The sequence below is a fragment of the Anomalospiza imberbis genome, chromosome 7 (assembly GCF_031753505.1).
Source record: "Anomalospiza imberbis isolate Cuckoo-Finch-1a 21T00152 chromosome 7, ASM3175350v1, whole genome shotgun sequence".
Taxonomy (NCBI): domain Eukaryota; kingdom Metazoa; phylum Chordata; class Aves; order Passeriformes; family Viduidae; genus Anomalospiza; species Anomalospiza imberbis.
Window position 1 is genome coordinate 1,116,443 of NC_089687.1, and position 26,479 is coordinate 1,142,921.

Below are 26,479 nucleotides of genomic sequence, written 5' to 3' on the forward strand. Positions count from 1 at the left end.
ATCTCCATTGCGTTCGATTTTACGTTTTTCAGATGTTTTGGTCCCCACAGCAGCCACAGAGCACTGCCAGGACGCAGAGGGGACACAGCCCCTTCCACCCGCCAAGAAATTCCCCAAGGGAAGCCACAAGGCTCAGCTCTGATCCAGAACTGGTGGGAAGCAGGAAATCAGCCCAAAAGTGTGGATAAATCCCCAGGGAATGATGGAGCAGTTTGGGTGGGAAGGGAGCTGCTGATGCTCCGAAGGGCCAGGCTGTATCCAAGGGTACTCCTCACCCACTCCTGCTCCTGCTGCTCCAGGACTGTTGCCATCAGCTCCAGAAAACACTTGGATTGGCAACTCTTAGCCATGGGATAAAGCCCTGCCACACCTCATTTTTTAACCATCACCTTCCTCAGAACTGATTTCCAAGGTTTTTCTTGCCACTGTATTTCTATTCCAGCTACTTAAAAATTCTTTTTTCCAGAAAATTAACTTAGTTTCTCACTTTCCTGTTTTCTATTCCCAATTTCTCCTGTTCCCCACCCTTTTTTTTCCTGTGATTGACACAATGCCTGTTAATTTTCCCACCTAATTAACGGAAATTTTGTGTGGAATTCATCCCAAACTCTGGCCATGCTGCCAGAACCCTCCTGGCTCACAGATCCAGCAGCCTTGCCAGCTTCCCCTCTCCTATTTCTCCTTCCTCCATCCCTCCTGTTTTCCCAGAGGCCGATCCCTGGGCTGGAATTGGGCAAAGATTCCCTGTGATCCATCCCAGTGTGACAGTGACAATCCACGGGGAGCCATTCCCTGTAATTACTGCAATTAAAATCATCATTGCTTTTAGGGGGATGAGCAGATTCCCAGCATGTTCTGCCAGCTGGGATGGGATGAGGGAATAGTGGGTGTGGGAAAAGAATGGTGGACATGGAACAGTGTCACCCAAAGGGTCCTGGTGGCAGGAAGCTGCTCAAGGAAGCCCTGGCAGAGCTCTTCCCCCGGAATGATGGAATTTCCAGCTGATCCCACTGTGAGGGACACCTTCCACTGCCCCAGGCTGCTCCAGCCTGGCCTGGGCACTGCCAGGGATCCAGGGCAGCCCCAGCTGCTCTGGGAATTCCAGCCCAGCCAGGAATTCCCAGTTCCCAATCTCCCACCCATCCCTGCCCTCTGGCAGTGGGAGCCATTCCCTGGGTCCTGTCCCTCCAGCCCTTGTCCCCAGTCCCTCTCCAGCTCTCCTGGAGCCCTTCAGGCCCTGGAGGGGCTCTGAGCTCTGCCTGGAGCCTTCCCTTCTCCAGGGGAACATTCCCAGGGCTCTGAGCTCTGCCTGGAGCCTTCCCTTCTCCAGGGGAACATTCCCAGGGCTCTGAGCTCTGCCTGGAGCCTTCCCTTCTCCAGGGGAACATTCCCAGCTCACCCAGCCTGGCTCCAGCCCTCAGAGCATATCCATGGCCTCCTCTGGACTCCCCAGCATCTCCACATCCTCCTTGTGCTGATTATCCCACAAATCCAACCTTCCCATGCCTGCTGCCATCCCAGCTGAACGCTCCAGGTGAGGTTTCCCATCCCAGGCCCGGGGTTTTGTTTAGGTCCATTAAAACTCACCGGGGCAGGAGTTCCCTCTGGAGCTCCTTTTCCTGCAGTTCCATCTCTTACCTGCAATTCCCTGATTTCAGCACCTGGAGGCTTTCCCAGGCTTTAGCTGATGTGGGGATGATGACAAGTAAAATGACGGGATTCATTATTTATTCCCTGAATTAACAGACATTCCCAAAGCTGTCTCTTCCAATCCCACTGCCTGCATGTGGATTTGAGGGCAGATCCTGCTGTTTTCCCTTGGAAAAACCATTTCCAGATTGAAATGGCAGTTGGAGCAGGTGGTCATGGCACCAGAACCAGGATTTTCCTGATCTCAAAAATATCCTTAGGGATTCATCCAGAGGGGATGAATCCCTAAATCCCTTAAATAAATCCTAAAAAAAAAGGGATAAATCATATTTCTAGGGAAATGAGATGGAGGTTGGGTCCCTCTCTGTAATTTTCTGTCAATCCTAATTATTAACATTTCTGAGAAATTCCAAAAAAAAAGGGGGGAGGAAATACCTCCATGCCTGCATTCATCCCTCCCAGAGGGATTATTGGGTGATTCATTCCCAGGCTCCACAATTAACAGGAGCAGTTAATTACCTCTAAAAGCTTTAATTACCAGCAGGGGAGGTTGGGCCTCACCAGGGTTTGGTGTCACCTGCAGCTCCAACCCCCCAAACACCTGCAGGGACAACCTGGAACAGGGAATTGCTGAGGAAAGGGATTTTAGTTGGGGTTTTTCCATGGTTTTGGACAAGGAAGTAACCCTGGATGTGGGGAATCTCATTAAATGAGTTATTAATTAGTCCTTTTGTGATTTGATTGATTGAAGGGCAGCGCAGCAGTGTAGGATGAATTATAAAATTACGTATTAATATAGCAATTCTATTTATAAAATTCTAATTTTGTAAATAGCTCCGGCTCTGACATCCAGGAACCTTGGGATGGGGCAGGGCAGCGCTGGGAAGGTGGAGCTGTCCCCCTTTGGAGCCGGGGTGTTCCACAGGGAAGTGACACCGCCCTCTCCCTCGTCCCCAGGACATTCCCCACCTCCTCCTTCCCAGCCCAACCCGAATTCCCGGCCAGGGGACCCACCCAGGGCTGTGCTGTGGCCAAAACCCTGGGGAAGGAGATGGAATAAATAACTGATTCCTCTTTTCCTGCATGGAAATTCCTGTCTAAATTTGATCTTGATGTTTTCCTGCTCTTTTTACAGAGCAGAACAAAACCTCCCCCTTTTTAGGGGGATCTTTTAAACCACATTTTGTATTTTCGGGGTGATTGGAGGAGGAGGAGCAGGAATATTTGGGCAGGAGGCTGGAGATGAGCCCCAATCCGAGTTAATCCAGGATATTCCAGCTCCACGCACGCCCACCAATCCTTCCCCAATTGAACTCTCTCCTGCTTCCCATTTAGTGCTCAGCACCCAGCAAACACCCTCTGTCATTTACGCCATCCATAAACCCCGGGATGAATCCAGAAGCACCAGAGCAGATACAGAAAATACCGGCATTTTTAATGACCCAGTGCATTTTACAGAGATTTTTGGGAATTGTGAGGGAAATCCTGGGAAATATTTCCCCACTTACCCGTGCTGGGATCCCGCTGCCCTGGGGTTTCAGTCTCCTGAACCCTCTGGGCAGTGAGAATTCCCAAATCCCAGCCCAGAGGGCCACAGCTGCATTTGGGGTGGCTCCCAAAGGAATGTCCCCGTCTCATTCCGGGAATGTCCCTGTCCCCACATCCCAGCAGGGAGCAGCTCCTGAGGGCCAGCAGCGCTTTGGGAACAGCCATACCCACAAAAGGATTGAGTCCCCAAATTCCTGAAAGCAGAAAGGAGCCTCTGGGGTTCCTCTGGGAGAGGGAACACCTGGAGGCAGAGCTGGGCGTGGATCCAGGGACGGAGCTGTGCCTGTGGCCTGGTGTGATGCAGGGAATCATGGATGTGTTGGGATGGAGGGATGGAGACCCTCCAAGCTCCAGAGGTCTCAGTTTTGCTCCTTCCAGGTGTCCCCTGAACCCCAGGTCCGGCCCCAGCTCCACTCCCATGGAAGCAAGGGACAGCTCCCTCCGTGCCACTCCGAGGTCCCACCAGTGTCACTCCTTCTCCTCGGCATTCCCGTGTCTCCTGTGGTCTCATTGTTGGAACTCCTGGTGAAGTGCAGTCTTGGCCTGGCTTTCCCAACACCGGATCCCGGTTTTTCCCAGCACAACCCAGGAAGCTTTGGTGCTGTCAAATCCCACTGGGCACGAGAGACCACCCAAGATCCTCCAGGATATTCTCTAGGATCTTCTCCAGCTTCTCCAGGAGAGCCCAGCACATCCCATCAGCTCGGGCCACACCTCCCAAGATGGGTCCCAGTGCCAGCTGGTGCCACAGGGCCTTTGGACAGGGCCACCTCTCCATGGTGACGTGTGACAGCAACACCTCCTTATCCCAACTTCTCCAAGGTCAGCTGCTGCCTCTGGAATCTCTGGAGTGACAGCAACGCCTCCACATCCCAACTTCTCCAAGGTCAGCTGCTGCCTCTGGGATCTGGAGCCCGCTAGTGTCGGCACCAGCAGGTCCTGGATCACCAGGAGGCCCGGAGGAGTCCAAGGGCACCGCGGCACCGGGAACCCCCCGGTGACTCTGCTGGGGTCGGGAGCGGGCTGGGCACTGCTGGGCGCAGCGGGAAAAGCAGGAAAAGCGGGATTAGAGGCGGGAATCAGGCCCCCAGGGTCATGTTGCGCAGCAGCCACTGCTGGGAGCGGCCGCTGCCGCAGTCCCGCATGGTGGGCACCAGCCGGTCCTCCTCCGATGGCTCCGCCAGGCACTGGTTGCTGTTCAGGTGCCTCAGGGTGAGCTTCTGCAAGGGGGGGACAGAGAATTCCTACTGAAAACCAGCGTTCCAATGGAATTCCAAACGGGGAACGCGATCTCCTGGTGCTCCAGGCCTGGTTTGGTTGTTGCGTGGAGCGACGGGAATCTCCTGGAGCTCCAGGACATCCCCACCACGTCCCACTGGAGCCACCCTGCTCCTCCCTCTGCTGAACCAACAAACCCCGCAGCAAAGGGAGAATAATTCCAAGGAAATCTGATATTTCCAAGACACAGCTGTTGGATGGAGGAGTTTGGTCTCCACGGCCATGGACACGTCGAATGTTTGGGACCAGAGCAGGAATTGTTGCTGATGGGAATGTATTTGCTCAGTATTCCATGGAAACGCTACCTGGATCCTTCCCTTCTCCAGGGGAACATTCCCAGGGCTCTGAGCTCTGCCCGGAGCCTTCCCTTCTCCAGGGGAACATTCCCAGGGCTCTGAGCTCTGCCTGGAGCCTTCCCTTCTCCAGGGGAACATTCCCAGGGCTCTGAGCTCTGCCTGGAGCCTTCCCTTCTCCAGGGGAACATTCCCAGGGCTCTGAGCTCTGCCTGGAGCCTTCCCTTCTCCAGGGGAACATTCCCAGGGCTCTGAGCTCTGCCTGGAGCCTTCCCTTCTCCAGGGGAACATTCCCAGGGCTCTGAGCTCTGCCTGGAGCCTTCCCTTCTCCAGGGGAACATTCCCAGGGCTCTGAGCTCTGCCTGGAGCCTTCCCTTCTCCAGGGGAACATTCCCAGCTCACCCAGCCTGGCTCCAGCCCTCAGAGCATATCCATGGCCTCCTCTGGACTCCCCAGCATCTCCACATCCTCCTTGTGCTGATTATCCCACAAATCCAACCTTCCCATGCCTGCTGCCATCCCAGCTGAACGCTCCAGGTGAGGTTTCCCATCCCAGGCCCGGGGTTTTGTTTAGGTCCATTAAAACTCACCGGGGCAGGAGTTCCCTCTGGAGCTCCTTTTCCTGCAGTTCCATCTCTTACCTGCAATTCCCTGATTTCAGCACCTGGAGGCTTTCCCAGGCTTTAGCTGATGTGGGGATGATGACAAGTAAAATGACGGGATTCATTATTTATTCCCTGAATTAACAGACATTCCCAAAGCTGTCTCTTCCAATCCCACTGCCTGCATGTGGATTTGAGGGCAGATCCTGCTGTTTTCCCTTGGAAAAACCATTTCCAGATTGAAATGGCAGTTGGAGCAGGTGGTCATGGCACCAGAACCAGGATTTTCCTGATCTCAAAAATATCCTTAGGGATTCATCCAGAGGGGATGAATCCCTAAATCCCTTAAATAAATCCTAAAAAAAAAGGGATAAATCATATTTCTAGGGAAATGAGATGGAGGTTGGGTCCCTCTCTGTAATTTTCTGTCAATCCTAATTATTAACATTTCTGAGAAATTCCAAAAAAAAAGGGGGGAGGAAATACCTCCATGCCTGCATTCATCCCTCCCAGAGGGATTATTGGGTGATTCATTCCCAGGCTCCACAATTAACAGGAGCAGTTAATTACCTCTAAAAGCTTTAATTACCAGCAGGGGAGGTTGGGCCTCACCAGGGTTTGGTGTCACCTGCAGCTCCAACCCCCCAAACACCTGCAGGGACAACCTGGAACAGGGAATTGCTGAGGAAAGGGATTTTAGTTGGGGTTTTTCCATGGTTTTGGACAAGGAAGTAACCCTGGATGTGGGGAATCTCATTAAATGAGTTATTAATTAGTCCTTTTGTGATTTGATTGATTGAAGGGCAGCGCAGCAGTGTAGGATGAATTATAAAATTACGTATTAATATAGCAATTCTATTTATAAAATTCTAATTTTGTAAATAGCTCCGGCTCTGACATCCAGGAACCTTGGGATGGGGCAGGGCAGCGCTGGGAAGGTGGAGCTGTCCCCCTTTGGAGCCGGGGTGTTCCACAGGGAAGTGACACCGCCCTCTCCCTCGTCCCCAGGACATTCCCCACCTCCTCCTTCCCAGCCCAACCCGAATTCCCGGCCAGGGGACCCACCCAGGGCTGTGCTGTGGCCAAAACCCTGGGGAAGGAGATGGAATAAATAACTGATTCCTCTTTTCCTGCATGGAAATTCCTGTCTAAATTTGATCTTGATGTTTTCCTGCTCTTTTTACAGAGCAGAACAAAACCTCCCCCTTTTTAGGGGGATCTTTTAAACCACATTTTGTATTTTCGGGGTGATTGGAGGAGGAGGAGCAGGAATATTTGGGCAGGAGGCTGGAGATGAGCCCCAATCCGAGTTAATCCAGGATATTCCAGCTCCACGCACGCCCACCAATCCTTCCCCAATTGAACTCTCTCCTGCTTCCCATTTAGTGCTCAGCACCCAGCAAACACCCTCTGTCATTTACGCCATCCATAAACCCCGGGATGAATCCAGAAGCACCAGAGCAGATACAGAAAATACCGGCATTTTTAATGACCCAGTGCATTTTACAGAGATTTTTGGGAATTGTGAGGGAAATCCTGGGAAATATTTCCCCACTTACCCGTGCTGGGATCCCGCTGCCCTGGGGTTTCAGTCTCCTGAACCCTCTGGGCAGTGAGAATTCCCAAATCCCAGCCCAGAGGGCCACAGCTGCATTTGGGGTGGCTCCCAAAGGAATGTCCCCGTCTCATTCCGGGAATGTCCCTGTCCCCACATCCCAGCAGGGAGCAGCTCCTGAGGGCCAGCAGCGCTTTGGGAACAGCCACACCCACAAAAGGATTGAGTCCCCAAATTCCTGAAAGCAGAAAGGAGCCTCTGGGGTTCCTCTGGGAGAGGGAACACCTGGAGGCAGAGCTGGGCGTGGATCCAGGGACGGAGCTGTGCCTGTGGCCTGGTGTGATGCAGGGAATCATGGATGTGTTGGGATGGAGGGATGGAGACCCTCCAAGCTCCAGAGGTCTCAGTTTTGCTCCTTCCAGGTGTCCCCTGAACCCCAGGTCCGGCCCCAGCTCCACTCCCATGGAAGCAAGGGACAGCTCCCTCCGTGCCACTCCGAGGTCCCACCAGTGTCACTCCTTCTCCTCGGCATTCCCGTGTCTCCTGTGGTCTCATTGTTGGAACTCCTGGTGAAGTGCAGTCTTGGCCTGGCTTTCCCAACACCGGATCCCGGTTTTTCCCAGCACAACCCAGGAAGCTTTGGTGCTGTCAAATCCCACTGGGCACGAGAGACCACCCAAGATCCTCCAGGATATTCTCTAGGATCTTCTCCAGCTTCTCCAGGAGAGCCCAGCACATCCCATCAGCTCGGGCCACACCTCCCAAGATGGGTCCCAGTGCCAGCTGGTGCCACAGGGCCTTTGGACAGGGCCACCTCTCCATGGTGACGTGTGACAGCAACACCTCCTTATCCCAACTTCTCCAAGGTCAGCTGCTGCCTCTGGAATCTCTGGAGTGACAGCAACGCCTCCACATCCCAACTTCTCCAAGGTCAGCTGCTGCCTCTGGGATCTGGAGCCCGCTAGTGTCGGCACCAGCAGGTCCTGGATCACCAGGAGGCCCGGAGGAGTCCAAGGGCACCGCGGCACCGGGAACCCCCCGGTGACTCTGCTGGGGTCGGGAGCGGGCTGGGCACTGCTGGGCGCAGCGGGAAAAGCAGGAAAAGCGGGATTAGAGGCGGGAATCAGGCCCCCAGGGTCATGTTGCGCAGCAGCCACTGCTGGGAGCGGCCGCTGCCGCAGTCCCGCATGGTGGGCACCAGCCGGTCCTCCTCCGATGGCTCCGCCAGGCACTGGTTGCTGTTCAGGTGCCTCAGGGTGAGCTTCTGCAAGGGGGGGACAGAGAATTCCTACTGAAAACCAGCGTTCCAATGGAATTCCAAACGGGGAACGCGATCTCCTGGTGCTCCAGGCCTGGTTTGGTTGTTGCGTGGAGCGACGGGAATCTCCTGGAGCTCCAGGACATCCCCACCACGTCCCACTGGAGCCACCCTGCTCCTCCCTCTGCTGAACCAACAAACCCCGCAGCAAAGGGAGAATAATTCCAAGGAAATCTGATATTTCCAAGACACAGCTGTTGGATGGAGGAGTTTGGTCTCCACGGCCATGGACACGTCGAATGTTTGGGACCAGAGCAGGAATTGTTGCTGATGGGAATGTATTTGCTCAGTATTCCATGGAAACGCTACCTGGATCCTTCCCTTCTCCAGGGGAACATTCCCAGGGCTCTGAGCTCTGCCCGGAGCCTTCCCTTCTCCAGGGGAACATTCCCAGGGCTCTGAGCTCTGCCTGGAGCCTTCCCTTCTCCAGGGGAACATTCCCAGGGCTCTGAGCTCTGCCTGGAGCCTTCCCTTCTCCAGGGGAACATTCCCAGGGCTCTGAGCTCTGCCTGGAGCCTTCCCTTCTCCAGGGGAACATTCCCAGGGCTCTGAGCTCTGCCTGGAGCCTTCCCTTCTCCAGGGGAACATTCCCAGGGCTCTGAGCTCTGCCTGGAGCCTTCCCTTCTCCAGGGGAACATTCCCAGGGCTCTGAGCTCTGCCTGGAGCCTTCCCTTCTCCAGGGGAACATTCCCAGGGCTCTGAGCTCTGCCTGGAGCCTTCCCTTCTCCAGGGGAACATTCCCAGGGCTCTGAGCTCTGCCTGGAGCCTTCCCTTCTCCAGGGGAACATTCCCAGGGCTCTGAGCTCTGCCTGGAGCCTTCCCTTCTCCAGGGGAACGTTCCCAGCTCTCCCAAGAACCCTGGGAATGGGGAATTTCAGGGTGGAAATCCTGTCTGCAGCTCATCCACTGGAGCAGAGCCTGATTCTATGGCAAGGGAACAAACAGGGAAAACCAGGATGGGCAGAAAAATCCTGAAGCCCTCAGGAGAGGGGAGAAAGGAGGACTTAATCCCAAAATTCATCCCAAACAGCCCAGGCTGACGTCAAAACTTGGGATCATCCCAGGGATAGAGGGGCTGGAGCTGCTTGAGGGCTTGAGCTCACCCAGGAGGATAAATATTGATATCATATTAAAAAAAAAAAAATTATAGAAAAAGTAATATAAATTAATATAAAATATAAGATTATAGGTAATATAAAAATAATATATTAAATAATATACTATAGATTACTGTAAGATATATTATGTACAATATAAACAAATATAAAAAATAATATAAATACAAAATTTAAGGGACTAAAAATAGATGAAATAATATAATCTAGAGCAATATAAAATACGAGATATAAAAATAATATAAAAATAATATAAAATTAATATGAAAATAATATAGCATAGAATAATAGAAAATATAAATTTAAATAAAATAATAATACTCTTAACTGAAGGAAAATCAGGAAAAATTTTCACAAGAGTCTGATGCTCTCAGGGCTCATAAACACCATTTATGTTCATTATTTATAATATTTCTATGCAATACTATATTTACTGAAAAATATAGCAGCATGTTTATATATTACATAATAAACATATATGGGTGTTTATGAGTTGAAATTTATGTCTATTATAGTTCTATATATTTTGATTTTATATAGAAATATAAAATATATACACACATATGTATAAAAATTTAAATATATGTATATATAAATATAAATAAATAAATACTTTTTTTCTGGTGTTCCAACTAAACTGGTGGGAAATTCCAACAAGGAATTTGGTTTTCTTACCACCCATCTCCTTGTGCTACTCCAAGGTATAGGAAGAATTCCATGAAAATTATAGGAAAAAAATCTCTTTAAAAAATCCAATTCCTGATAAAATCTAGGAAAAATCTGTGGAAAAGCTGAACCTTTTTGAGAAAATATTTTGCAACTGGAATTAGTTTTATGTGTTGGATTAGGGACTAAATCTTCAGCTCCTGCAGACTGGAACAATCAAGGTGACAGCAAGAGATCAAGGGAGTTTAATTCATCCAAAATTAATCAAAACTAACAATAATTAAGACTAATAATTACTAGTAACTAATAATTACTAAAAACTAAGAACTAACATGAAACATCTGTTCTAAAATAATCTTCTGTCTTGTTTTACAGAAAAAAATTGATATGAAAAATTCTTTTAAATTATATGAAAATCCTATGAAAAAAATATTAGATTTTATGAAAATTCTATGAAAATTCTACAAAAAAATTGTATGAACATTCTATGAAAATTCCATGAAAAATTCTATGAGATAATTGTATGAAAATTATATTAAAAATTCTAAGAAAACTCAATTAAAATTCTACAAAAGATCCATGAAAATTCGATGAAAATTTTATGAATTTTTATTAACAATTTAATGCAAATTGTATGAAAAATGGCACGAAACAATGAAAACTGCATGAAAAAGTGTTTCAAAAATTCTCGTAAAATTCCCTGAAAATCTACGAATTCCACAAAAAAAATGAGCATTTTCAAAACCGTCGAAAAAATTTTAAAGAACACAAAAATTGCACCCAAAAATAAAACAAGACAGAAACTCCGCCGAGCTCCTCCAGCAGAGCCCGGAGCAGGGAGATTTCCTGGGAATTCCTTACCGCATCCTAGATTTCCTCCCAGTCCCGACGCCCCTACAGGAAATAATCAGTGGGGCTGGAGTAAACCTTCCTAAAGACTTCCAGGCGGGAGTAATTCCTGAGGATCCAGCTCTGCAGGGGGCTCCCGTCGCAGGCCTCCACCGTGGGGCCCTGGGAGCCGTCCTCGAGCCGGCCCAGCGTCAGGCACGACTGCGTGATGATGTGCAGGAACGTGCGCCTCTGGAAAAGCGGGAACGCTCAGCGGGAGCGGCCGAGGGTGGCGGGAGGAGCGGGGACAAATGGGGAATTGCTCACGGGGAATGCGCCGCAGACAAATGGGAACGTCCAGACGGAAATTCATGGGCTGGGATTGAATGGCACACAAAGTGTCCTCCCTGCTCGTGAGAGCATTCCCGTGATCCAGAGTGGATTGGGGCTCCCAATCCCATTCTCCCTACCCTTGGATTGCTGCTATTCCTTGCTGGGAACATCCAGGTGGAGATGGGGTTTTCCTAGCAGAAATAGCCCAAAATTTCTACCTTGCTCTTGAGAGCATTCCTGCGATCCAGAGTGGATTGAGGCTCCCAGTCCCGTTCTCCCTACCCTTGGATTGCTGCTATTCCCTGCTGGGAAGATCCAAGCAGAGATGGGGTTTTCCTAGAAATATCCCAAAACTTCCACCTTGCTCTTGAGAGCATTCCCGTGATCCAGAGTGGATTGGGGCTCCCAATCCCATTCTCCCTACCCTTGGATTGCTACTATTCCTTGCTGGGAACATCCAGGTGGAGATGGGGTTTTCCTAGCAGAAATATTCCAAAACTTCCACCCTGATCTTTAGAGCGTCCCAGAGTGGATTGGGGCTCACTCTCCCCACCCTTGGATTGCTGCAATTCCCTGCTGGGAAGATCCAAGCAGAGATGGGGTTTTCCTAGAAATATCCCAAAACTTCCACCTTGCTCTTGAGAGCATTCCCATGATCCAGCACAGAGTGTGGCTCCCAGTCCTGCTCCTCCAACTCCTCGGATTGCTGCAATTCCCCATTGGGAAGATCCAGGCAGAGATGGGTTTTTTTCTTCACAAATATCCCAAAATTTCCTCCCTGCTCTTGAGCCCATTCCCAAGATCCATCATGGAGTGAGGCTCGCAGTCCTGCCTCTCCAACCCCTTGGATGGCTGTGATTCCCCACTGGAAAGATCTGGGCACAGCTGGGGTTTTTCCTGCACAAACCACCCTGAGCCCCATTTGGGAATTACCCAGTTAAAAACAGAATTCATTGAGCATTTATGAGGTGGTTTTTTTCCACAATTCCAGCTTTTCCTTTCCGGCGCCAATTCCAGGTGGGGTGAGATGAAGGGGAGCTTCCATTTCCCTAAATTCTTCCCACTGTCACCCCATCACTGAGGTAGCCAGGGCTGGAGCAGCTGGAATGCTCTTCCCACATCCCTCACCCGCTCCTTTTCCAATATTTTGGCTTGGGAATGGAAAAAGTGACATGAGGATAAAGGAGCCACTAAAAATACCAGAGCCGAGTGTCCCTAAAATGTCACTTGGAGTCACGGGCAGGGACAGCAGTGCTGGATCAGCACTCCCTGCTCCCTCCTGTCCATGAATCCTTCCAGGGAAAGCAGAGGTCCATCAGTACAGGACTTGGAATTCTCTCTCTCTGGTGTTCACAGGATATGAAATAATCCAAAGGTAGCGGATTCCTCACATGGGGATAAACACGAATGTGGGAATCTGAGCAGGCTTTTCCTGGTACATAGATTCATGGGATGGTTTGGGATGGAAAGACCTTAAATCCCATCCCAATCCCCCCCTGCCATGGGCAGGGACCCCTCCCAGGCTGCTCCAAGCCCTGTCCAGCCTGGCCCTGGGCACTTCCAGGGACCCAGGGCAGCCCCAGCTGCTCTGGGAATTCCAGCCCAGCCAGGAATTCCCAGTTCCCAATCTCCCACCCATCCCTGCCCTCTGCCAGTGGGAGCCATTCCCTGGGTCCTGTCCCTCCAGCCCTTGTCCCCAGTCCCTCTCCAGCTCTCCTGGAGCCCTTCAGGCCCTGCAAGGGGCTCTGAGCTCTGCCTGGAGCCTTCCCTTCTCCAGGGGAACATTCCCAGGGCTCTGAGCTCTGCCTGGAGCCTTCCCTTCTCCAGGGGAACATTCCCAGGGCTCTGAGCTCTGCCTGGAGCCTTCCCTTCTCCAGGGGAACATTCCCAGGGCTCTGAGCTCTGCCTGGAGCCTTCCCTTCTCCAGGGGAACATTCCCAGGGCTCTGAGCTCTGCCTGGAGCCTTCCCTTCTCCAGGGGAACATTCCCAGGGCTCTGAGCTCTGCCTGGAGCCTTCCCTTCTCCAGGGGAACATTCCCAGGGCTCTGAGCTCTGCCTGGAGCCTTCCCTTCTCCAGGGGAACATTCCCAGGGCTCTGAGCTCTGCCTGGAGCCTTCCCTTCTCCAGGGGAACATTCCCAGGGCTCTGAGCTCTGCCTGGATCCTTCCCTTCTCCAGGGGAACATTCCCAGGTTTCCCAGGCTGGCTCAGGGAGCAGGAAGCTCTGGAATGTTGGAGCAGCAGCTATGGAGAAGCACTGAGCCAGGGCACTGCTACAGGAGCTATTCCAGGGATTGGGATTTGGCACAGGGATTGCACCAGACTTACCTCAAAGCTATACTCCCATTTCCCAAAATACTGAGGGAAGGGAAGACAGAAGGAAAGCGGAGTCAGTGATCCAAGGAACATTTTTTGTGCAGCCCCTCAGCTCTCCCTGGATGGAAATTCCAAAGCTTTGCAGGGACACTGCGACTGGGGACAAACAGTGGCAATCACCCAGGAAAAAATCATGGAATTCTGAGGGGGAAGGGATCCACAGGGATCATTGATCCAAGCCCCGGCTCTGCCAGGATTTCCCAACAATCCCATCCTGTCCCTGAGAGCCTTGTCCAAACACCCCTGGAGCTCTGGCAGCCTTGGAATAAAGCCTGAGGGATCTGTCAGGAATAAGTCCTGAGGAATTTGTCAGGAATAAACGCTGACATCACCATCCCTCCACAAGGAATTCAACTCCTTCCTATCAGCTGTGACACACTTCCAACTTCATTTTTTCCCTGGATCCCTTCGTGCGTGTCACGTCCCAGGATCTCATCCCTCTCCACATCCAGCGGTTTCCCCGGATGTCACAACAGGAATCACCAGGCGTGGGACCCTGGAATTTATTCAGTATTTAAATACCACAAATTAAATTAGAAAATTGTAAAAATAAAAGCAGGAAATCATAGAAAATTCCATGAAAATCCCTCAGAGAAACCCCTTTTTAGGATTATTTCATGTCCAGCTGTGGCCCTGTTGTCCATTGCCAAGCCAGAATTCCTAAAAATTCCTAAAAACCACCCCAAATCCCTCCACACAATGCCTGAATAAACAATGAAAGGAAAAATCAGTGTAATTCCACTGGAAAATCAAATTAATGAATACAAGGAATTAAAGAAATATCCTGTAATTGTTTCTCTGGGGAAAAAAATTGGAATATCACAACTGGCTGTTTTCTTGGGAAAAAAGTCCTGGATATTAGGAATGTTTGGAGGTTAAAATTACACTAACAAATATATAATAATGGCAATAATGAAATGAAAGGGAGAATGGTCAGCTGAAATCTGAATATTCCAAGGAAAATTGGCAATAAAAAGCTTTACTCAATAAATCCAGGGACAGGGAATGCAATGGGATGTTTTCAGGAAAAACAAGCAGCCAACCCTTGGAGATGCCATAAAAACATGGAGTATTCCTGCTTTAGGAGCTCCATCTCATGGCCGAGCTGAGTTTTACACAATTCCTGGGAAATTCTGCTCAATTTAAGGGAAAAACCAGCACATTCCCTGTGTGTATTTTATTGGAAGAATTCCAGCCTTCCTGGCAGGAAGGGTGGAGGTGCCCAAGGAATTCCTGGATTGGCCGGGCTGGGGACAAGGTGGGGATGGGGCACAGCTTGGACCTGGTGACCTGGGAGGGCTTTTCCAGCCTCAGGGTGGACACCAGGAGGAATTTCCCCATGGAAAGGGGGCTCAGGCCTTGGCAGGGGCTGCCCAGGGAGGTTTGGGGTGCCCATCCCTGGAGGTGTTCCAGGAATTCTGGAGGTGGCACTCAGGGCTCTGGGTGGGCACAGGGTGAGGATGGGGCACAGCTGATGGGACTCCATGGGCTGGGAGGGCTTTTCCAGCCTCATTTCTGGGATCCTGAGCACCAGAGCCCCCAAGGCTTTTCCCAGAAGGGAATGTTCATCCAATCCCACCCCAGCAGCAGTGGTGCCCCTGCCCCAGCCCCTTCTGGCAGGGAACATTTTGTGTTCCCCCACAGCTCCAAACTCCTCACACCAAATACAGAAAAGGAGCCCTGAAAGTCCTTAAAGTCCCATTTTTGCATTCTGGGGGAAAAATTCTTCCTGGCAAGGGTGCTCAGGCCTTGGAACTGCCCAGGTAGGTTTGGGGTGCCCACCCCTGGAGGTGTCCCAGGAATTCTGGAGGTGGCACGCAGGGCTCTGGGCTGGGGACAAGGTGGGCATTGGGCACAGCTGGGACTCCATGACCTTGGAATGCTTTTCCGGGCTCAGGGATGCTGGGATTGTCCCAGAACCACCCCCCGGACCCGGGATACCTCGGCATCGTACTCCCAGAGCTGGTTGCCCCTCAGGTGGTGGCACTTGAGCATGAGCACGGGGCCGTTGAGCCGCGACACGTCCAGGCACAGGTCGTCCGTGCGGATCTCCTTGTCTGCCGTGTAGGAAAACACCTGGAACACAGAGCGGGGCTGGAGAAGGGCTGGGAAACCCAACCCCAGCCCTGGGAGGGACCCCGGGCTGGCTCGCGGGCTGGAGCCTGTCCTTGGAGAAATCCATGGGAATTGAGGGAAAGGGAAAGGTTTTCCACTCCAGAAATCCATGAGAATTGAGGGAAAGGGAAAGGTTTTCCCCCAGAGAAGTCCACGGGAATTCAGGGGAAGGGAAAGGTTTCCCACCGGAGAAATCCATGGGAATTGAGGGGAAGGGAAAGGTTTTCCACTGGAGAAATCCATGGGAATTGAGGGGAAAGGAAAGGTTTTCCACTGGAGAAATCCATGGGGATTGAGGGGAAAGGAAAGGTTCTCCATTGGAGAAGTCCATGGGAATTGAGGGGAAGGGAAAGGTTTCCCACCGGAGAAATCCATGGGAATTGAGGGGAAGGGAAAGGTTTTCCCCCAGAGAAATCCATGGGAATTGAGGGGAAAGGAAAGGTTCTCCATTGGAGAAGTCCATGGGAATTCAGGGGAAGGGAAAGGTTTTCCACTGCAGAAATCCATGGGAATTGAGGGGAAGGGAAAGGTTTTCCCCCAGAGAAATCCATGGGAATTGAGGGGAAGGGAAAGGTTTCCCACCGGAGAAATCCATGGGAATTGAGGAGAAGGGAAAGGTTTTCCCCCAGAGAAATCCATGGGAATTGAGGGGAAGGGAAAGGTTTTCCCCCAGAGAAATCCATGGGAATTGAGGGGAAGGGAAAGGTTTCCCACCGGAGAAATCCATGGGAATTGAGGGGAAGGGAAAGGTTTTCCCCCAGAGAAATCCATGGGAATTGAGGGGAAGGGAAAGGTTTTCCCCCAGAGAAATCCATGGGAATTGAGGGGAAGGGAAAGGTTTTCCACTGGAGAAGTCCATGGGAATTGAGGGGAAGGGAAAGGTTTTCCACTGGAGAAGTCCATGGGAATTGAGGGGAAGGGAAAGGTTTTCCAAGCCAAAAAGCAGCGAAATGAGGCCAAGCTCCAGTGAGCATGGAGGAAGTGACAGCAGGAGATGGCAGGAGCTGGGATGAACATCCAGGATAAGTCAGGGATGGGAACACAGAGCATCCCAGCCCTTCCCACCAGGAATGTGCCCAGGGGCAGGTGTCTGGTATACCAGAGCTACCAGGGAATTGTGACCGTGCCAGGCTGGCACCACCCCTGGAAAATTCTACACAGAAATAATAAAAAATTCTAATTAATTAAAATGGAATTAATTTAAAATATGCTTAAAAGTCCCTTAATTATAATTTACATCCCAAACCCCATCTGGAGCAGCTATGCTAATTTGAATATCCACTGGAATATGCAAATTTTGTTCTAATTAACCCAGAGTCGTTGGTCACAAGACCAAGGATTCCATCCACTTTTCTACTCTTTCCAGCCCCTCCAAATGAAACTCCCCAGGCCCCCACTACTGGAATTCCACTAAAGAACTTCCCTGAATATCCTGGATATTTATTTTCCCTACACACACTCAAAACAGATGGATCCAGCCATGTTTATGAAGATTCCTGCCCATTTCATTTTTATGGAAATAAATTCAAATTCCTTATCACATTTCCTAAATGTCTGGAATGTTAATTTATTATTAAACAACAGCGGGATTCTATTCAATATATCCACTGGGATACTTTCTATGGATATGCACCAATATTCCCCCAAAATCTGGAGCTGAAATTGAAAAAAAATGGCTGAGTCCTCTTAAAATCCTTCTGCTCGAAATCAAAAATATTTTGGAAATTTCATTTATTATTTTGACATTACTTCCACACAAAATCTAAAATAAAATTGAAACAGGTATTTGAAATATTCCAAAGGAATTATTGGACAAATAAGCCACTTTTCCCTGGTTTTATTTACCTGGTTCCCTCCCATGCCGTGGCAGTTGAAAAATCCCACTTTTTCATTCTCCTTGCGGCCCATGTTGTCCAAGCACTGGTTGGTTTCAACATTCCTGATCTGGAGAAAAGAAGGAGGTGAAATATTCCTTAAAATATTTCCTGGACCTGCCAGATTGGTGCAGAAAGCTGCAATTTGTGAACAGATCACATTCCCAGTCAGGGAATGGTCTGGGTTGGAAGTGGCCCCAGAGCTCATCCATGGCCAGGGACACCTCTCACTATTCCATGTCAAGCCATGAGGGAATTCAGGATGATTATCCCAAATCTGTCAGAATCTCCATTCTTTTGCTCCCTGTTTGTCCCAGAAAAGAACAAAATATCCACTTGGGAAATGCACTTTGAGGCCTGGTGCTGCTCACCTTTGATTTACACAATTTTTCCTTGGATTTGAGCCCAGGAGGAGCCATCCAGAGCAGGACACGGATCATTTACAGCCTAATGATGCTGCTCCAGCTTGGATGGATCAAATCCTGCCCAAATCTCTTCTGAAAGGCAGGAAAAAGTCCAAAAAAAAAGCATTTGTAATGCCTTAAAAATTTCTCATTTCTCTGCTGCTCGCTGGGCTTTAAGGCTGCAATTCCCTTTTCCTGCTCCACTGGAACAGCCAAGCAGGGCTTTAATTCCCAGCTCCTGCCTGAGTTGCTGTTTCCATGGGAACTGAGGCCACACTGCACAGATCAGGTGTTTTAATCACTTTTTTCTGCCTTTCTCATCCTATTTTCCAGCCTGACAACGTGGCACAATCCCACGTAATTTGACATTCCCTAGACAAGTCCTCTCCTTGCTGGAAACCCCCATTTCCCTTTATTTTGGCAGGATTAAACCTGAAATCCTCCAGTGCCTTTTATTCCTGCCTACAATGGCAAGTTTCAGTGGGAAATCACTTCCCTGGATGACAAAAAAAGCCATTTGTTCCTCATAGTGTTGTTCCAGGATTGTTATTCCATCATCAAATCCTTTGATTGTTATTCCATCATCATCAAATCAACCCATTCCAGAGCTTTTAAAAGGCAGCGTAGGAACGACTCAATGTATTATTTTTAACCATGAATTTGTTGAATTTCAAAGAAATTCCAGGTCCTGGTGGTCCCAGAACCTTGTGATTGCCAGGAATGTCCTTGACCCTCAGCTCCAGGCTGGAAATCACTCAGTGAACAAACATTTCTTTTAAAAAAAAATCCAAGAAAAGCCACTTCTAGTCACTTTCTAAGCAATAAATTATGATGGAAGGTTCCTCTCAAGGGCTGCATATTCATTGTGTCAAAATATTAATATTATTAATCCCAAACTTCACTCTTCCAATCTCCTGCTCCATTTGGGAGATAAATTTGCCTGGTGAACATGTGGAATAGACACTTGATTTAAAGGGAGATTCTGAAGGAGAGGGAATATGTTTGGAACAGCAACTTCTTCTTGAAAAGGACTTTAAAAAACAGAAATAAAGAGAAATAAGAAATCAAGAGGAATAAGAGGCAAGAAAGGAACTCCAGCACCTGAGTCTTGGCTCCAAAGCCACCTCATCCCCTTGGGAATGGATCCATTGGCTCTGGGCACCTCCTGGTTCCCTGTACTTACTGGTTTAATTACTTACTGGTTTCACTGCTTCCCTGCACTACTGGTTTCTTGTACTTACTGGCTTCTTTCCTTACTGGTTTCTGGTTCTTACTGATTTTCCTTACTAACAGGTTTCCAGTTCTTACTGGTTCCCTGTACTAAAGGTTCCCTTTATTTACTGGTGTCCTGCATTGCTGATTTCCTTTACTTACTGGTTTTCAGCACTACTGGTTTGCTGTAGTTACTGGTTTCCTGTACTTCTTGGTGTCCTGGGTTTACTGGTTTTCCTTACTTGCTGGTTTGTTGTAGTTCCTGGTTACCTGTAAGGTTGCTTTCCTTTGCTTACTGGTTTCCAGTTCTTACTGGTTTCCTTTATTTCTTGGTTTTCCTGCTTTCCTAGACTTCCTGCTTTGTTGTAGTTACTGGTTTCCAGTTCTTGCTTTACTTACTGGTTTGTTGTACTACTGGCTCCCTGCACGGATTGATTTCCTTTAATTCCTGGTTTCCTCTGCTCCTGGTTTCCTGCAGTTCCTGGTCTGCTTTACTCCCTGGTTTCCTGCAATTCCTGGTTTCTTTTACTGCCTGCTTTCATTTCTTTCCTGGTTTCCTGCACTCCTGGACCGCTGCCCTTCCCGTTCTCCTGGCATTCCCAGGGCAGGGCCCGTACCTCTCCCAGGGAGTAGTAGCGCCGTGGGATCTGCGAGTCGGGGTAGACGTTCTCCAGGTACCAGGAGAAGGGTTTGCAGCCGAGCCTCTCCCGCAGGGCTTTCCTGATGGAAACATCTCCATAATCCACCTTCACCACCCCTGGAATGGTGACACAAGAGCCCATCAAACATTTGGGGAAAATCCCAGAGCTGCTCCAGCTCCCCTGCAGGGCTTTCCTGACGGAAACGTCTCCATAATCCACCTTCACCACCCCTGGAATGGTGACACAAGAGCCCATCAAACATTTGGGGAAAATCCCAGAGTTGCTCCAGCTCCCCTGCAGGGCTTTCCTGACGGAAACGTCTCCATAATCCACCTTCACCACCCCTGGAATGGTGACACAAGAGCCCATCAAACATTTGGGGAAAATCCCAGAGTTGCTCCAGCTCCCCTGCAGGGCTTTCCTGACGGAAACGTCTCCATAATCCACCTTCACCACCCCTGGAATGGTGACACAAGAGCCCATCAAACATTTGGGGAAAATCCCGGAGCTGCCCTCAGCTCCTCTTGATTCCAATCCATGTGCTGGGAATGGGAGCAGCAGGATGTGAGGGGTGAGTGGCTGCCTCTCCATGGAGGTGTGCAAGGAGTAACTAATTAATTAATGGAGCCAAGTGAAATGCTTGGAAAATGATCCTTTTCCTTTCCTTTAACAATCTGGAAAGGCAGGACTGAAGAATTCCTTGATTTCTTCATATTCCAAAATAACAAAGGAATCTGGTCACATTTTCACAAAACATGTTTCCCTGCAATCTCCTGACAGGAATAACTCAGACAAGGTGGGGGGGCCTGGCACAGATTCCCAGAGAAGCTCTGGCTGCCTCTGGATCCCTGGAAGTGTCCAAGGCCAGCACACGAGCTGGATTTCCTTGGAGCATCCCATGGCTCCTCCTGCTCTTTGCGTCCATCTCCAGCCACCACAAAAGGTCCCAAAGGAGCAGACACGGAGCCAGACCTGGCTGGGCATCAGCAGGACCTGGTCACAGGTTTTCATGGAACCCCTGAGGCTGGAAAAGCATTCCAAGGTCATGGAGTCCCAGCTGTACCCAATGCCCACCCTGTCCCCAGCCCAGAGCCCTGAGTGCCACCTCCAGAATTCCTGGGACACCTCCAGGGATGGGCACTCCAACCCTCCCTGGGCAGTGCCAAGGCCTGAGCCCCCTTTCCATGGGGAAATTCCTGCTGATTGAGCACACATGGAGGAAGGGAAAAGCGAAGAAGAAGGGAAGGGAAGAAGAAGGGAAGAAGAAGGGAAGAAGAAGGGAAGGGAAGGGAAGGGAAGGGAAGGGAAGGGAAGGGAAGGGAAGGGAAGGGAAGGGAAGGGAAGGGAAGGGAAGGGAAGGGAAGGGAAGGGAAGGGAAGGGAAGGGAAGGGAAGGGAAGGGAAGGGAAGGGAAGGGAAGGGAAGGGAAGGGAAGGGAAGGGAAGGGAAGGGAAGGGAAGGGAAGGGAAGGGAAGGGAAGGGAAGGGAAGGGAAGGGAAGGGCTGGAAACCAGTGGCTGTGGAGAGAATATTTTGGGCACAGTTTGTGTTCCAGGAGAGGATCCCAATCCCACTTTTTGGCCTCCCACGCAGGCAGGGAAGAACCTTTTTTGCAGCCAGACAGTTGTGACGGTTTGCTGTGATTCAGGAGGAAAATCCCTCCCAGTTTCCTGTCCCAGGATCATTTGAACCTTATCTGACCCCAGCTGGGACAGGCCCACACGTGGCAGCTCCTGGATCCCAGATTTATCTATTTCCTCTCTTTCCTAAGAAAGGGGCTTCCTTTAATCCCATCTGAAGCATACCCAGGATTTCTGGGATTTCTGAAGCTCTCCTGAATGACTTGGCTCATGAGCTGCAGGCCCTGAGCCAGGCTCTTCCCAAGGAAAACTCCAATTCCTTGGTAATGCAGGGTTACTCTAAAACCAAAAGGGGAGTTTTCCTCACTGCTTTGGGATTTTTCTCCTGGTTTTTTAAATCTAGTTTGGATTTATTAAAAACTCTGGCTCCTGACTCATCTCAGCACAAATAAAGATTTTCCTGTTATCCACACAAAAACAGGAGAAGGCACCAATTAAAAATACGCTCCAAATCCCAAAACATAGAGCTGAGCTCTTCTCCAGCAGAATTCTGTTTTCCCAGGGAACCAGATCTCTCCAGACTTTTAATCTGGGGTGTAATTACGAGGTGTGCCCCTTATTATGCTGAGAAGTCTGCTTCCCACTGGGAGCAGCTCCTGGCTCCTCTCTCCTGGGATCTCGGCTCAGGAATGGAATGAATCAGCTCCCAGGGGAGTTGGGGGATGAGGCTGTGCCAGACAACAGAGCCCTCATTACCAACAGGCAAATTCCTTTGTTCTCCCAGAGAAGTATCCAGAGATCCCCATTTTCCTCATTAATAGGAAGGGAAAAGTATCAAAAAGCAGATAAAAATATTTAGGAATAGTTTTTATATTTAGGAATGCCCTATTAAAAAAAATCTATTATTTCCTACTTCTTTTTATGGAGAATTTCCATGAAAATGTTCATTTTATTTCCCTTGCTCCTCCATTTGTTCCTCAGTGCTAGGGGAAAACCTCATTATATTTTACCTATTAATTAATACAGATATTAATAAATAACGTGGGAAGAGATCAGGGAATACAAAGACCACCTATTCACAAATTCTTCCACATGGCTGAAATTCTGGATTACAAAATTGTCAGTGGCAGTGACCTAATTCCACCCTTTCCATGCAATCTAATTTTCTCCGAGGGTTCTCTGTTGGAATTTTGTATCAAATCCTGGGAATGTGTAACTGGGAAGAGGAGAGGGCACTTCTAGAAGCACTAAATTCCAGCTGATTTGGGCTCATTCCAGAAGGGAAAAACAGTTTTTCCTCATGGAAATACAAGGAATAACTCACAATAAATATAAAAAACAGGCTGGCATTTCATCCTAACTTTTCTGTTTTAAAGGAAAAAGTTCCTTAAATATTGATGGGACAAAATCCATAAGGGAGAGATCCATAAATATATATATTTTTTTACACCATTATTAAGCATTTAAAACGAGCACAGCCTTTTTTAAAATTTAAATTTCCCGGCTTTTAAAGGGATTTCCAGGATGGATTGGGAATATTTTATGAGCACATCCTGTGCACCCACAGGAGAAGTGGGATTCCACAAGCAGAATCCCAGAGATTCTTTCCAGCTGGGATTAAGTGCTGGTTCCTGATATCTTGAACCCCTGGAAAAACCAAAGTCCTGGAGCAGCCTGTGGAAAAGAGGAGGAATTCAGCTGGAACAGGTGAGGGATAACAGCAGGAAATCGTGCAGGAGAAGAAGCACAAAACTCACAGGGATATTATTGACTTGCCAAGGAAAACTGAAACTGACCCTGCTGCCACGGAATTTCACTGCAAAGGAAGCGGGAAGGTGGGAAAATGGGAAAATGAGCCCACAGTGCAACAGCAACGGCACTTCCAGAGCCCGCGGGCGCTCCTGCCACACGCGGGGAAGGAAATCCCAGGGGCTGTGTCCAAAGGGATCCTGCTCTCCATGCTGGGACCTCTGCTGCCCTTCCCACGGATCCCTTGGGGATTTTGGGACCACCTGGGCCCCTCCTGACACGGGAGACCCTGAGGGGCTGGAGCGGGGCCAGGGAAGGGAACGGAGCTGGGAAGGGCTGGAGAATTCCTGAGGAGCTGGGAAGGGAATGGAGAATTCCCGAGGGAGCTGGGAAGGGAAAGGAGAATTCCTGAGGGAGCTGGGAAGGGAATGGAGAATTCCTGAGGGAGCTGGGAAGGGAATGGAGAATTCCTGAGGGAGCTGGGAAGGGCTGCAGAATTCCTGAGGGAGCTGGGAAGGGAATGGAGAATTCCTGAGGGAGCTGGGAAGGGAATGGAGAATTCCTGAGGGAGCTGGGAAGGGCTGCAGAATCCTGAGGAAGATGGGAAGGGCTGCAGAATTTCTGAGGAAGCTGGGAAGGGCTGCAGAATTCCTGAGGGAGCTGGGAAGGGGCTCAGCCTGGAGCAAAGGAGGATCCCCAGGGATCTTTTCCCTCTCTGGAATTCCCTGACAGGAGGGGACAGCCGGGGGGGGGTCGGGCTCTGCTCCCAGAGAACAGGGACAGGAGGAGAGGGAACGGCCTCAGGCTGGCCCAGGGGAGCCCAGGGTGGATTTTGGGGAAATTCCTCCATGGAAAAGTGCTCAGGTGGAGTCCCCATCCCTGCAGGGATTTAAGGCCCTGTGGATGTGACATGTGGGGACACAGGGCCGTGCTGGGAATGTTGGACTCAAAGACCTCGGAGAACTCCTCCAAACCGAACAACTCCCCAGCTCCACCTCCCATTCCCAACTCCCTGTTTTCAGGAAGCGTTCCGGACCACGAGACGATCCCGAACAAACCCAGGCGTACCGGGGGAGATGATGTAGAAGAAATCCTTGAACTCGTCCATCCAGACCTCGGCCAGCCTGCGGTTGTTCTTGTTGATGACGTGGCCGGTGCCCCCCGGGAAGGTGTAGGGGGTGGCCTTGCGGAACACGTGTCCCACGTGGGAGCAGGTGACGATCTCCAGGGAGCCCCCACACTGCCAGATCTGCAACGGGAACGGGGGGGACGTGCAGGAATCCAGCCCCACGCACGGCGGGGCCGCCAGCTGCGTCCCCGTCGTCACGTCCCCACCCACCCAGTCCAGCGGGGATTTCACGGGAAAATTCAGGGATTTGGCCCTGGGTGGCAACACACGCGGGGGTAAAGTGGGTGGGATTTGGGCCTCCTGGGCGAGCAGCAGCCCAAATCCCATCGGGAATGCTTGGGAGGAGTTAAATGGGGAAAAAAAAAGACTTTTCAAAGGACACTGTGGAGTTTGCAGCACATTTCACCGCACAGGAATTCTATGGAAAACGAACAGGAGCTAAGAAAAGAGAATTTTAACTGGATTTCCCTGCTCTTGCCCAAAATCCAAGGAGCTCGGACCCAGCCAGGAATAAAGACAATTTTGACTTGTTTTTTTCCAGCTTTTCCCCAAAATCCACAGAGCATGGGCCCAAGCCACACTCCAGGTAGCAATAAAGACAATTTTGACTGGATTTTCCTGCTCTTCCCCAAAATCCACAGAGCATGGGCCCAAGCCACACTCCAGGTAGCAATAAAGACAATTTTGGCTGGATTTTCCTGCTCTTCCCCAAAATCCGCAGAGCATGGGCCCAAGCCACACTCCAGGGAGTAATAAAGACAATTTTGACTGGATTTTTCCTGTTCTTCCCCAAAACCCATGGAGCTTGGGCCTAGCCACATTCCAGGGTGGCTCCCATTTCCATGGATTATTTCAGGGGAATTGTGGGGGTGAAGTGGGTGGGATTTGGGCCTCCTGGGCAAGCAGCAGCCCAAATCCAATCGGGAATGCTTGGGAGGAGTTGAATGGGAAAAAAAAAAAAAGACTTTTTAAAGGACACTCTGGAATTTACAGCACATTTCACTGCCTCACACATTACACCACAGAGGAATTATATGGAAAACAACTAGAAAAGGAGAATTTTAACTGGATTTCCCTGCTCTTGCCCAAAATCCATGAAGCTCGGGCCCAGCCACACTCCAAGGAGCAATAAAGACAATTTTGACTCGATTTTTTCTGTTCTTCCCCAGAGTTCCCAGAGTGGAAGTGCTGGGAATGGGTCACTTGAATTTATGTGCTTGGAGCACAAACAGGGCCCCATCCTGCTGGGAAAGGTGTCATTTCCTAATGGATTCGTGGAGGGTGTGGATTTTCCAGGATTCCATAATATTCAAAGAACAGAGCAGAACTTCTACCCACACACTCAAATGTATATGTGTAATTTTTTTCATATATTTTGATATGCAGTTATGTATCCATATTATATATTTATATATAAATATAGACTATATATTAGAATATGTTTATATTTTTAAATATATTTAGATTTTATATATATATATTTACAGAAATTTTCCAAGCAGAATCACATCCATGGCCATCCTGAGGAAAGCCCCAGCATTCCCAGGATATTGCCACACCCAGGGACACAAAGCAGCACATCCCAAACCCTCAGAGGTGAAACCCAGGAATTCAGTGTGTGTTCTCCACCTCCTGAGCTGGTGAAATCCCAAAAATTCCATAATAAATGAAGAAGACAGTGTGGGAAACTTTTCCCAGATTGAAATTTTCCCTTTCTAGTGCTGCAGCCAAAATCTGTGCTCAGGATAATATTAAACATGCTGGAATTTAGAGCTTTGGGGTTAAAGAAAATAACAAATTTTGCTGCTGGATCACTATGGAGTGAGAAAGGCTGGGAATCCTGGAATTATTTAGCTTGGAAAAGACTTCCAAGATCACTGAGTCCAATGTTAACCACGTCCACCACTGATCCATATCCTCATTCCACAGCTTTTAAATCCTTGGGGATGGGACTCCACCTCAGGCCTGGGCTTTAGTCCCATCCTAAGGTGCCAGAAGGATCCAAATTACTTATTTTAATTATTTAAGTATTTATCTTAATTAATATGATCTATTTCAATTTTTTTAGTTCAGTTTTTTATTTCAATTATTTATTTTATTTCAATTATTTTAATGACTTCAACTTCTTATTGCAATTGTTTTATTGCAATTATTTTAATTGTAAAATCTGGTGTTAAATCACTGAGTTTTTGGGGAGTTTTAAACAGGAGCTCTGG

At 49.3% G+C, this 26,479-nt stretch overlaps 1 protein-coding gene across 2 annotated transcripts in view; it reads right to left on the reverse strand.

The window, feature by feature from the left end:
- Positions 1-7,368: 7,368 nt before the first annotated feature.
- Positions 7,369-26,479, reverse strand: part of GALNT13 (polypeptide N-acetylgalactosaminyltransferase 13) — a 36,446-nt gene continuing 17,335 nt past the window's right edge. Inside the window, exons 7-11 of one of the 2 annotated variants that reach the window (XM_068195075.1) lie at positions 24,203-24,383; positions 19,784-19,923; positions 17,522-17,620; positions 15,503-15,637; positions 7,369-8,190 (exon numbers count right to left, since the gene is read on the reverse strand). In XM_068195075.1, coding sequence (XP_068051176.1) covers positions 8,050-8,190; positions 15,503-15,637; positions 17,522-17,620; positions 19,784-19,923; positions 24,203-24,383 — 696 coding nt within the window. In that variant the 3' untranslated portion in view covers positions 7,369-8,049. Of the gene's footprint in view, positions 8,191-10,746; positions 11,106-15,502; positions 15,638-17,521; positions 17,621-19,783; positions 19,924-24,202; positions 24,384-26,479 lie in introns of those variants that run through there. The other variant, XM_068195074.1, reaches the window with a different exon arrangement.